Raw genomic sequence first — 13,175 nt, forward strand, 5'->3', positions numbered from 1 at the left:
TTAGTTACTATTATTATTAACTATATTAACTACTATTACATTAATGGAATATTTGCATTAGCTTGCCTCTTCTAATTCTAGTGAAGAATAAAACATGAATTATGTTCAAATCATTGTGTTGTGTGCTAGCTTTGTTTTCTCATTTTCTACACTACTGTATAATAAAAAAAAAAGATTTTTGTTTTGTTTTTGAAAAAAGCTTATGCTCACCAAGGCTGCATTTATTTGATAAAAAAAAACAGTAATGCTGTGAAATATTATTACAAATTAAAATAACTCTTTTCTATTTTAATATATTTAAAAATGTAATTAATTTCTGTGATGGCAGAGCAGAATTTTTAGCAGTACTTACTCCAGGCTTCAGTGTCACATGATCCTCCAAAATCATTATATACTGATGATTTGGTGCTCAAGAAACATTTCTTTTTATTTGCAATGTTGAAAGTTTATATGCTACTTTGCTGAATAAAATGATTCATTTCTTTAAAAAAAAAAAATCATATTGACCCCAAACTTTTGAACAGTAGTGTATGTAGGCAAACAGTAGCACCAGTGTACAAATCTGAAAGCTAGGCCTACCTTTGCAGTATGGGACATCTTCCTTCCATATTCCTTCCTCTGTGCAGGAAAGACGGGATGAGCCAATCAACTCATAGCCTTCCTTACAGGAAAAGACCACCTCACTGCCCATGATGAAATTACTGCCCTCACGTTGCCCAAACTCTGGAATACCTGGATCTTTACATTTTACAGGCTCTTGTGAAAATAAAGAAAAACAAAAATAATTGTCTTCAGTTTATGAACATATTTGTTAAGAAAAATACATGAGTGATTTTAGAAACTTGTTGTGGACAATATGTTGTCTGATTCGTGACGGAGTGGCAGACAGGTCCAAAATGCACAAATGTAATAATAATGATGCAAATGTATAGAATGGCAGTGCACTCATCAAGAGACTGCTTCCACTGGAAACTTATTTGGCCATATAAATTGTCCAACTTATAATGAGATTGTGTTACCTGTGCAGTTTCTTCCATCTCCACTGTAAGGAGGTATGCAGGTGCATATATGAGAGCCATCAGTGTTCTGGCAACTAGCATGTTCATCACATTCAGAGCCCAGAGAACATTCGTCCACATCTGTAATATGAGCACAAACCAACATTAGAACAAAGGAACGCAAGGTGTAATGATAAATGAAAGACTGTATGTATGTAAAACGATATTTCAGGTTCCATGTGCACCTGTGCATAGTAGTGCTTGATAACTCTGATATAGACCTATTGTCTATTCACTGCCTATCTGCTACTTTCAAATATTTGCTGTGTATCTCTTACCCAGACAGGCAGGTGGGTTGCCAATCCATTTTCCATTATTGGTACACAGCATCTTACTCTCTCCGAGTAGATAGAACCCTGGTTTACATTGATAAAGCACTGAGCTCCCAGCATAGAAATCCTCTCCATGATACTGGCCATGCTCCAGATCAGGGGGAGGACCACATTCCACACCTGCATATATAGAGAAAGGCCCTGGTGCAGATTAATGACAGTTCTGATACTGGGTAATGAGTGCTACATTGTGTTTATATGCAGTACATGTGAGTATGCACACAAACGCGTCTATTTGTGTTATGGCATGTGTTTATTTGCACTTAAAAAAAAATAACATAAGTTGTACGATTGTATCTCAGTACATATTGTTGTACAATCATGGCTGTGATTGTAGTTTTGAACATGTGTCACAGTTTAAACAGTCAGTGTATGCTTTTGTGTCTTTCGTTGTTTATCTGTGCATTCACATCACTCACGTTCACATATTGGCTCTGCATGGCTCCACTGGCCTCTGTTTAAGCACTGCTGCACTGGCTCCCCCACCAGATAGAACCCGGGACTGCAAGAGAACTGCACCTTAGAGCCTGGATTCACAGCTTTACTGGATGAGCGCAGTTGAGAAACAGAAGATTCCACCAGGGGGCAGTCTAACAAAGACCAAAACAGTGGACAACAAATGTTACAATGGCACATGGTTAGGATAATATGTGTTTGGTAGATACACATCAGGATACATTATATAAAATCAGACAAAATGTGAGTACTGTTATTATTGTGTAGTAGTATGAGAAAAATCGTACTCGGTTACTAACGTAACCTCGGTTCTCTCTAGGAGAGGGAACGAGTACTGCGTCGAAAGAACGCTACGGGAAAGATATTTCTTTGTCGAGATTGAAGCCTAAAATTAATCCTTAATTTTGTAATATTGTAAAACGCTTTTCTGAAGCATACAACCTAGGCGGAGCAATACAGCTCACCCATTGGCTGCTCTGCCAGAAAAGCACAGCCTATGCGAGGCCAGAGACGCTGACCAATGAGGACGCTTCGCGCCCTTCTGCGTCACCTCCCGCCCAAACAGGCGTGGCCTAGGCCTATAAATACGAGCATAGCTGTCTAACACACTGATTTTCGTCAATGAAGCGACGCAGCGTGGGCACGCACGGCCATGAGACGCAGTACTCGTTCCCTCTCCTAGAGAGAACCGAGGTTACGTTAGTAACCGAGTACGTTCTCTTACGTAGAGTTCTCTCGTACTGCGTCGAAAGAACGCTACGGGAACCCTATGTAAACCGCCGTGCGTGCTCTTGGACCGACACAGACACCTAAGGGCGCGCGCGCCCTGGTATACAAGTGCCTACCCCAAGAAGTATAGGGAGAGCGGCTAAAATAGCATCATCCCTTTATAGTAGTGCCTCTTAAGGCACAATAGCATATATATGTAAATATAGATATATATGAGGGGTAATAGCATGCTCATGGGACACATTGTCAGTGAGTGATGCTTAAACATTGAAGTGACCTGGGCCGCAGCGCGGGGCAGGAACACTTATACATATTAAACATTGAAGTGACCTGGGCCGCAGCGCGGGGCAGGAACACTTATACATATTAAACACTGAAGTGACCTGGGCCGCAGCGCGGGGCAGGAACACTTATACATAGTCTTCTAGACCGAGAGCAGTTTAGCCTGCAACGCAGGAACCTCTAGGTTATAGAACCTAATAAATGTAGACGGGGAGGCCCAGCCTGCCGCCATACAGATATCTTGTAACGAGATTCCGCTATACCAAGCCCATGAAGAGGCCATGCCTCTCGTGGAATGTGCTCTGATGCCCAAAGGGCATTCCAAACCTCTAGATGCGTAGGCTAGCGCAATGGCGTCCACTACCCATCGAGACAGACTCTGTTTCGTTGCGGCTCGCCCTTTGGAGCGCCCGCTGAACGAAACAAAGAGCTGCTCCGTCTGTCGAAAAACAGCGGAGCGGGACACGTAAGCTCTTAATGCCCTGACCGGGCAAAGGGAGCTATTTCCGTCCTCTGAGGCCGGCAGGGCCGACAGGGAGATGACCTGAGCCCTGAACGGTGTGTTGAGGGACTTAGGCACGTACCCATGCTTCGGTTTCAATACGACTACAGAGTCGTTTGGCCCGAACTCCATACAAGAAGCTCTCACTGAGAGCGCTTGCAAGTCTCCCACACGCTTCACTGAAGCGAGAGCCAAAAGAAACACGGTCTTGAAAGACAGGTGTTTCATGTCAACTGAGTGAATAGGCTCGAAAGGGGCCCCTTTCATAGCGTTCAACACTGTAGAAAGGTCCCAAACGGGGACTGAAGGAGGCCTTGGAGGGTTTAACCTCCTGGCGCCTCTAAGGAAGCGGACCACCAGGTCGTTCCTGCCTAGTGAATGGCCAAGCGTTGGATTAACGAACGCTGATATGGCAGCCACATAGACTTTGAGCGTGGATGGGGTTCTTCCCTTATCCAATAGCTCTTGCAAGAAGGAGAGAATCTCCGGTTCTCCACACTGAAGTGGTGACAGACCTTGATCTGAACACCATCCAGAGAACACCGACCATTTGGAAGCGTAGAGTCGTCTAGTAGACGGAGCCCTAGCTTGTTCGATCGTGTCTAACACTCCTCTTGGGAGGTTAGCGGGTACCCGTTTATGGCCCATACGTGTAGGGACCAAAGCTCGGGGTGAGGATGCAGAATCGAGCCCTTGGCCTGTGAGAGGAGGTATCTCCTCACTGGAATCGGCCACGGGGCAGTACTTTTCAGTCGCATCAAAGCTGGGAACCAGGTCTGATTCGTCCAGTATGGAGCAACCAGTAGTACTGAGCATCCGCTCTCCTTGATACGCTCCAGCACTTGAGGCAGGAGTGAGACAGGAGGAAAAGCATAGAGCGGACGGCGGGGCCAGACTCTGGCCAGCGCGTTCGTGCTCTTCGAAAAGAATTCTGGGCAGTGAGCGTTTTCCTGGTTTGCAAACAGGTCTATTTCCGCTCTGCCGAACGTTTTCCACAGCAGACGCACTGTCTGTGTGTGTAGGGACCACTCTCCCGTAGGAACGTTGTTCCGTGAGAGTCTGTCCGGGCCTACGTTCAAGTGGCCTGGCACGTGCATTGCTCTTAACGAGCGCAGGTTGTGCTGGGCCCACACCAGTTTGCGTTCCGCTAACCTGAATAGGTTCCGGGATCTCACGCCACCCTGGCGGTTTATGTAGGCTACTACCGACATGTTGTCCGAGCGGACCAGGACGTGGTGTCCTTTTATCCGGGGACAGAAGCGCCTCAGCGCAAAGTCCACCGCCATCATTTCCAGGCAGTTTATGTGCGGTAGTTTGGCCCGCTCTGCCCACTGGCCAAAGAGCGGTCTGCCGTCGAGCAGTGCTCCCCAGCCTGAGGTGGACGCGTCCGTGGACACCACCTTCAGGCTCGAGGAAGTCCCCAGGCTTACACCTGACCGGTACCAGTCTGACGCTCTCCATGGTGTCAGGGCTGAAATGCATTCCTGAGTGACCTTGAGGCGATAACGACCGTGTAACCATGCTCGGCGCGGTACGCGCGCTCTCAACCAGAACTGTAGTGGGCGCATGCGCAGCAGGCCCAACTGCAGCACTGTTGAGGCTGAGGCCATGAGGCCCAGCATTTTCTGAAATCTCCTGAGTGGCACTATGTGGCCGCTGCGGAAGGATTTCGCCATTTGCAGGGTATTTCGCCTGCGCTGTGATGACAGCTGTGCTGTCATAGACAGTGAGTTCAGATCCAGTCCTAAAAAGGAGATCCTTTGACTGGGAAACAGTGAACTTTTCTCCCAATTGACTCTCAGACCTAAGCACTCGAGGTGATCGAGTATTAGTGTCTTGTGGTGAGCGAGTTCTGACGGCGATTGAGCCAGAATTAGCCAATCGTCCAAATAGTTCAGAATTCGAACGCCTCGGAGTCTCAGGGGTGCCAGCGCCGCGTCCATGCACACTGTAAATGTACGAGGTGCTAGAGACAGGCCGAATGGCAGGACTGTGTACTGATATGCCCGGCCCTCGAAGGCGAATCTCAAAAATCGCCTGTGACGTGACGCAATTTGTATGTGAAAATACGCGTCTTTCAGATCTATCGCCATAAACCAGTCTCCTCGGCGAATTTGCGCGAGGATTCTTCTGGTCGTGAGCATTCTGAACTTCCGCTTTGTTAGCGTTTTGTTCAGACGCCTTAGATCTAAAATGGGTCTGAGACCCCCGTCTTTCTTCGGTACCAGGAAATATCTGCTGTACAGACCCCCTTCGCTCTGAGCTTGAGATAAAGGCTCTATGGCCCCTTTGCTCAATAGCTTCGCTATTTCGGCTCGAAGTAGATGTGCTACTTCTGTTTTTACCGTGGTTTCGACTTTTCCCGTGAAACGGGGAGGGCGTCGATGAAACTGTAGCGAATAGCCTCTTTTTATAGTCTCTAGCACCCATTCTGAGACCCCGGGAAGTCTTTCCCATGCATGTGCACGTGTGACTAGGGGTCGAATGTAATCTGGGCCCTGGTCGCGAAATGGCGGCGACACGAGAGCAACCGTGTGCTGTAACATGGACGCCGTGGCGTCTGAGGCGGGGGGCATGTTTAACACAGTGTGCATCCCGCGCGCGCGCTCGACTCTCTGAGTTGAGAGAGAGAGCGCGCGGGGCGAGCCCCGTAGGGCTCGGCATGTTTGAGAATAAATGTGGGTGCGTGAACGCGGGTACATTTATAGCACTGGGGAGTACTGTCTATTAGAACTGACTGACCGTGCATCGGTTTCGTTTCATAGAAACCGTGTGACATGTAGCTTGTAGTGATTGTGGGCACTTGAAAACGGGCACGCTCACTACATATAATGCACAATCGAAATGAGTCGATTTTATGTGTGCAAGCCCTGTATTGTGGGGCTGTGCTTGTGTGTACGAATGGGCACTGGGTCGTGGGCATACAGTTACACACATTACATCATCGGCCGTGGCCGGGACACCGTGTAGCACAGAGAGTACTGTCTATCAGAACCGACTGACCGTGCATTCGTTTCGTTTTTACAGAAACCACGGGACATGCAGTGTGTAGTGATTGTGGGCACTGAAAAGCGGGCACGTTCACTAACTTACATGTGATGCACAACCGACATGAGTCGATTTTATGTGTGCAAGCCCTGTATTGTGTAGGGCTGTGCTTGTGTGTACGAATGGGCACTAGGTCGTGGGCATTACGGATACACACATTACACCATCGGCCGTGGCCGGGACACCAGAAAATACATTTTCAGATTTACCTGGGGCGTCGTGAAAACGGCGTCTGTGTGCAGGCAAACGAGCATTGATGCCGATTTGGTGACTGCAAAATACACTGGCACGGTCGCGTATGTTGGGACTGTGCGAGCGAGACATTTTAGTGAAATCCGGCCGCGGCGGGATTTTAACACTGTAGCTTTCCTCGAAGCAGAAGTGCGCATCCTGGCTGAAAACGGGGCTTTCCGGGACTCCGCGATTTCTTCGTGAATTCAGGAAGAAAAAGGCGCGGGTCGTGAGGACGGTAACGTACGTTCCTCTGCAGAAAAGCAGCCATCCAGCCGGCAAGCGCATCGATGCTGGTCTTTCTCCGTCGACGCTCACGAGCGGCGGGGGAGGGGAGATCCTCGGAGCTCGCCCATCCCTCGCTACCCGAAGCGAGGAGAGAATAGCAGTCGTCCTCCACAGACGCGGCTTCCCCCTCGTCCATGACGGACGCGGCAGCACACAGCGGCCCTTGTCCGTCGGTCAGAGAGTCCAGCGAAGCGGGCGGAGAAGCTGGCGGCAGCAGCGGCGAGCACCTCGTGGTGGAGGGAGGTTCCGGGCTCCGCTGAGCACGGCGCTTTTCACGGCGCGGCACTACAGCGGGCGGAAAGATGAAGCTTCAGTAAAGAACGCCAGGCGAGTCCGCAGAGTCACCGTAGGCATCAAATCACAGTGATGGCAGCCGCCATCGACGAGAGCTGAAGCTGCGTGATCATACCCAGGCAGGAAACACAAGCACGTGGTCCCCGTCGCTGAGCGGGGCTCTACACGAGCCACAGGAGGTGCGAGGCATCTTGAAAAAGACGCTCGACTCTTTTAGTGGTGAAAAACTGTGTGACGCGACGGCGAACACACACACAAAACACACACACATAATGTAAAGGATATTCCACGCCGGAGAAGCGCAGCAGGGAACGGCGGCTGAAGGCGGTGATGACCAGCGGCTTCAGGTAAGAGGCGCGTCCTGCTGAGGTGCTTGTTCCAAACGGCTGTGGCGGCTCGAATCCAATCCAACGATGCGTGCAGCTTCGTGAATTTAGAAAAATCAGTGTGTTAGACAGCTATGCTCGTATTTATAGGCCTAGGCCACGCCTGTTTGGGCGGGAGGTGACGCAGAAGGGCGCGAAGCGTCCTCATTGGTCAGCGTCTCTGGCCTCGCATAGGCTGTGCTTTTCTGGCAGAGCAGCCAATGGGTGAGCTGTATTGCTCCGCCTAGGTTGTATGCTTCAGAAAAGCGTTTTACAATATTACAAAATTAAGGATTAATTTTAGGCTTCAATCTCGACAAAGAAATATCTTTCCCGTAGCGTTCTTTCGACGCAGTACGAGAGAACTCTACGTAAGAGAACCCAATGGTTGATTGACAATAATAGAAAAAGTTGTACTTCATTCTTACCAGCGCAGAAAATGCTCTTGCTGCTTGTCTTTACTCGGCCCGTGACTCCTCCTAAGAAGTCAGGCCAGGCAAACACGTTCCCTTTCTGCAGATCACGTGGACAGCTGCTGGCCAGAGACGTGATCTGAGAATAGTGGAAATATGCCTAATTTCTGATCTCAGAGCAGTTCAGTACACTGTTCAGTACACTGTTAACATGAAGAGTAAGAGTAAGAAATGTGTATAAAAAGTCTTACCTGCTGGGGTGTTAAAACATAGTTCCATATATTCATTTGGCTAATAGTGCCCACAAAGGACTCTACTGGGTTGAAGCCATCCCCCCTCTGGTCCTGATCCTGTCCAAGTACCAGAGCGCCCCCTCCTGTTTGATGTATAGAGCAAACATTTCATCTTCTGGACGCACACTCTCTTTGAAGCACTTGTCTTAATAAACTGGCAGTGTGTTTAAAATGTTTATCAGGTATTAAGGTCAACCTGGTATGGTAGTGCCGACTGATAGTCCTTTCCCTCCATCTGAATGGCTTCCATCAATATAGACTCTCCAATCACCATCCTTGCTGCGCCATGATACACCAATGTGGTGCCAGAGGCCATCATTTACTGCTGGGCAGTCAGTGATCCGCTCCTTTCCATTAACATACAACACCCACCTGAGAGTAAGATAGTAAGAAGGGAAGACAGACATGAGAACGCAAGAAAAAGAGTGAGGATTAAACAAGAGTAAACCCAAACCCTTGTTTGGCTTTTATATTTGTTTGGGTGTTGGTAAGACCAACTTACATCATTTAAACATGTTAAACAGGTCATAGCATGTACGCATATTCAATTGAGGTATGCAAATGAAAACACAGCTCTCACCCATTGTAGTCGATGAGGAGGAAGGCATTGTCACTTCCCTCTACAGCGTAGGAGATGGGAGTTCCATAATTAACAGTGTCTGATGACCTCATCCAGAATGTACATGTGATCTGTGTAAGAGATGGCATCTGACCGTCCATCATCACATAACCATGGATACCAGAAACTTCAAACTCCAGATCAAAGGAATAGGGCAGTTCTGTTTAGACAAAAACAACAACAACAGATGATATACAGTATTATACATTAATTTTTAATAAGTATATATTTTTCTAGTGTCTGAGGTTAACTTATGTTAATTAGGTTTTACCCCCAACTATTATATAACAAATGTATATAAACATATATAATTATAAATTATGCATGAATGTATTCATTTGTGGGATGTCAGAAAGATGCAGAAGTTCAAAGCAAATGTGTCTGTAGCTTAATTCTAATAAATAGTCTTTTTAGACTGGGGAGGAAGTCTGGTTCTGAGAGTTATGGTTTGTTGTCACAGTACATCAAACTGTATCTGAAAACATAAATGAAAAGTTTATTCTGTATGACAGGGTGTGAAAATTAACAGCCTATTGGATCATTTTAAGTGCTGCTGGGAATTTTCCAAACTTTTCTGGGAACGCATCTAAATTAAAGTGATACTATTCTGTCTCTAACAAGCCTTTGTAAAACTTATCTCCATTATGATGATGATTTCCATGATTTTTTCATCTCTTTCCCTCAATACCTGTCTCACACCTGGTTCCGTTGAACCCAGGAGGGCATCGGCAGGTGAAAGTAGCCACTCCATCCACGCAGGTTGCGCCATTCAAACACAAATTCGGTTCACAGTCGTCTACGTCCACCTGGCACAGTCTGCCTCTGTATCCATTCACACATTCACACCTGATCGCAAATGCGAGACAAAGTCTGTTATCCATGTCTGTTGTTGATTTCATTATAAACATGCATGTACAGTTCCCACAAAGGTTTCCTCACTAACCTGAAATCATTGACGGCATCCACACATGTACCTCCATTCAGACAGGGGGCGCTGTAGCACTCATCAATGTCAACCTCACAATTGTCGCCAGTGAAGCCATGAGGACATGTGCAGAAATACCCACCCTCCAAGTCTTTACAAACCCCTCCGTTTTGGCACGGGCTGGAAACACACTCATTTATTTCCAACTCGCAATGTGGACCTAGATGTAATTGACAAAAAAAGCCATTGATTACTGTGCTGCAATATATTATACTATATTTGAAATGATATTCAAGTGAAGGGGTGTGGCAGAGGTGAAGTCCTGACCTGTGAATCCATCTGGACAGCTACATGTGAAGTGATTCACTTCATCCACACAGACTCCTTCATTCTGACATGGAGAAGAGCTGCATTCGTTCACCTCAGCCTCACACAGCAAGCCTTTCAGAGACAAAACACACAAAGACACGTGGAACATCATTTGACCTGATACTTGGGACAATCAACAAGCAACCAATACGTTATTATTTCAATTATCTATATTACTATCTTGTGTTAATGTGGCAGGTCCTCCTCTCACTTTTCTCCTGTATTCTGCTGTTACACCCTCACATTCATGGCATGCTGGGCCACTTTGAGAACTCAATGAGCTCAAGGGAGACAAAAGAGATGTCTTTATCAGCTTTTGTCACTAGCCCAGTTTCCATCCAAGGATTTTTAACGCATCAAAATGTTTACAGATATGGCTGATAGAAATGCTAATTATCGATAAAATTGCGACAAAGTGAAGACATAATCTCTGTTTATTTGAATTCAGTGCATAAATTCTATGTTGATGATACTTTAAATCATTTTTCACTGATTCACAATTTTTGAGAACATGTAGGACGCAAAAGGTAGATAACTTGCGATACACACAAAATTTTGTATGGAAGTGGCACAAGGGCAAATTCATTTGCAATACACCAAAACTTGTATGACAAATATATATTTTTAAGGATGACATTGATACGCACACTATTTTATCTATAAAAGGCCAATTGGACGCAAACAGGCTTGAGACAGCAAGTCTTGCAAACTTTCCCCTCCACTTTGTAGATAACAGAACAATGCAAAAGTTGGATGGAAACTTGGCTAATGTTGAATAGTGTTACTTTTCTTACACACTGTTTGAGCTCATATTTCATATTATTTGTTTTGATTCATCCTTGTACTCCCCCCCACAATTTTTTTGTAAAGATGTGTCTCTTTTGCCACCTTGGACAAACACCCGAGACACATACATACTGTAGAATCGGAAAATAACTAAAATACTTCAATTCAAATTCTCCATATCTAGGGCAGCCACAGGTTTAATCATGGCCACGTCTTAAAGAGGAGAGACAATGGCCTGAATGGAAAAGTGCTGTAAGGTTCTGAGAATGAGAGCTTGTGTAGTTTCACTGCCAGACTCAAGAGATTCAGAGACAGCTAAATCAATCACAATGGTGAGACTAAAGGAAACTTTCAGGACCTTTAACAGAGAGGAATTTTGGGTTTGAGTTTTAATTGCCTCAAACATTTCACTTGTAGAACTTGGTTTTTGCAGTTCTATTGGGATTCCCCAGTGTGAAGCTGAGCTGTCAGATTATGTGAGTGGACTTTCTCATACCTACAAACCCAGGCTGACACTGACATTGGAAATCTCCCATGCCATCTCTGCACAACCCGCCATTTTGACAAGGAGCGGAATCACATTCATCAATGTCGCTCTCACACTTGGCTCCTATAAGGCAATGAATGAGGAAAATGGGAAAAAAGTAGGCAGTGATTAAATCAACCACAGAGGCTGAGGTAAATCTATCAAAATGAAATAGTGTAATACCAGACCAGCTGAATTATATATACAAAAATAAATAAATGTGTCTTAAATACACACATTGCCGTACACAGCACAACAGATAGTTTGAGAAAACAGTACATAAGGAAACAATAAAAGTTTAAAAGTTGTTTTCCTTAAGCCAACTGAACTTAACATCTGGTTTTTACTTGTGAGTTATGGTTATAGAACATGCCAAACCTGTGAATCCCGGAAGACAGGTGCATACATATCCGACCCCGACTTCCTCACAAGTCCCTTGGTTTTGACATGGATTCAGGAGACATTCATGGAACATCTGCTGGAGAGAGTAGAGCTAAATTTTCAGCTATTTTACTCCAGCCCCCAGAGGGTGCTGTGACATCAACAAAAAGTTATAAACACTATCCACTGAAGACATATCAGAATGTCACTGCATTAAATAATAAAATAGCAAACTAACTTGCATCTTCAAACAGATAATGCAAAAACTTTCTTCAGTACTAACTATTTTAACTACAGTATTAACTATTTAATGGCTGTATGATGTCAGTTCTTCTCAAAAAAGAGCCAGTGATTTTGTTTGATGTTTTGTGCTATCTTTCTTTAAAATAAAACACTTGTAATTTGGAATTTATAACAATGGCATTCATACATTTATTGGTGTGAATTATGTGTCCAAATATATTTTAGTCTTACTATATGTGATCCAAACACAGCAGGAACTAATTTCAAAGTTCAAAAGATTTCCAGATTCAGGTACCAACCGGTGAAAGTGAGAAGACGACTCACCTGGCTACTGGCTTGATAATCCTTTCTCACGACCACTTCTGGCGCTGTAGTTGCACTTTCCTCTTTAGGCAGGAAACTAGAGCCAAAGCCTGAGTCAGACCAAGAGAAAAGAGGGAAAAAGTACAAGGAGACAGAAATGAGAAAATGAAACAGACAGAATAAGCACAACACAGACATAAAAAAAAGATGTGAAAGAGGAGAATTTCTGCTGTCAAAACTGGAAAACATTTTCCAAAGGCATTCATCATCCTCATCTTTTCCACATTGATGCACTTTTTCCCTGCGTGTACAGAGAACCAGATTCCATTATGTGCATTGAATTCTCATTGCAAATCGTTCACACACCTACCCAAAGCCTGAAAATGGGCCATATATTCCACTGGTGAATGAATGAGGAAACCCTCTGCACACCATTGTCTTACACTTTTTTTGTCATTTTTTATGATAAAAAAGACTTCCTCTAACCAACCAAGTCTACCTATAATAATCTCTTTGTTCCATCTCGGTTTAATCGTGTTCCGGGGGCGGGGGTGGCCAAAGTACCGGCAACATGTGAGAAGTGCCGGTATGCAGAAAAAAGTGAGGGTACGCTCAGTGGTGTAGTCTATGTGATACGCAGGTATACGCCGTATACCCACTAGGAAATGGCAAGTATTTCCGTATACCCACTAAAAAACGCGTGAGGATACGTAACAACTTCGTTTTGTGACA

The 13,175-nt window shown here is 45.4% G+C and overlaps 1 protein-coding gene across 2 annotated transcripts in view; it reads right to left on the reverse strand.

Annotated features, from left to right (window-relative positions):
• The window catches only part of svep1 (sushi, von Willebrand factor type A, EGF and pentraxin domain containing 1), a 99,298-nt gene that overhangs the window by 26,304 nt on the left and 59,819 nt on the right, over window positions 1–13,175 (reverse strand). The window contains exons 20-33 of one of the 2 annotated variants that reach the window (XM_079598894.1): window positions 12,465–12,553; window positions 11,895–11,991; window positions 11,487–11,600; window positions 10,163–10,276; window positions 9,854–10,055; window positions 9,599–9,756; window positions 8,872–9,070; window positions 8,488–8,663; window positions 8,250–8,374; window positions 8,014–8,137; window positions 1,810–1,980; window positions 1,337–1,510; window positions 1,020–1,139; window positions 580–756 (exon numbers count right to left, since the gene is read on the reverse strand). In XM_079598894.1, the coding sequence (XP_079455020.1) occupies window positions 580–756; window positions 1,020–1,139; window positions 1,337–1,510; window positions 1,810–1,980; window positions 8,014–8,137; window positions 8,250–8,374; window positions 8,488–8,663; window positions 8,872–9,070; window positions 9,599–9,756; window positions 9,854–10,055; window positions 10,163–10,276; window positions 11,487–11,600; window positions 11,895–11,991; window positions 12,465–12,553 (2,040 nt within the window). Of the gene's footprint in view, window positions 1–579; window positions 757–1,019; window positions 1,140–1,336; window positions 1,511–1,809; window positions 1,981–8,013; window positions 8,138–8,249; window positions 8,375–8,487; window positions 8,664–8,871; window positions 9,071–9,598; window positions 9,757–9,853; window positions 10,056–10,162; window positions 10,277–11,486; window positions 11,601–11,894; window positions 11,995–12,464; window positions 12,554–13,175 lie in introns of both variants that reach the window. The other variant, XM_079598893.1, reaches the window with a different exon arrangement.

The sequence above is a fragment of the Phoxinus phoxinus genome, assembly GCF_949152265.1.
Source record: "Phoxinus phoxinus genome assembly, chromosome: 2".
NCBI classification, from domain to species: domain Eukaryota; kingdom Metazoa; phylum Chordata; class Actinopteri; order Cypriniformes; family Leuciscidae; genus Phoxinus; species Phoxinus phoxinus.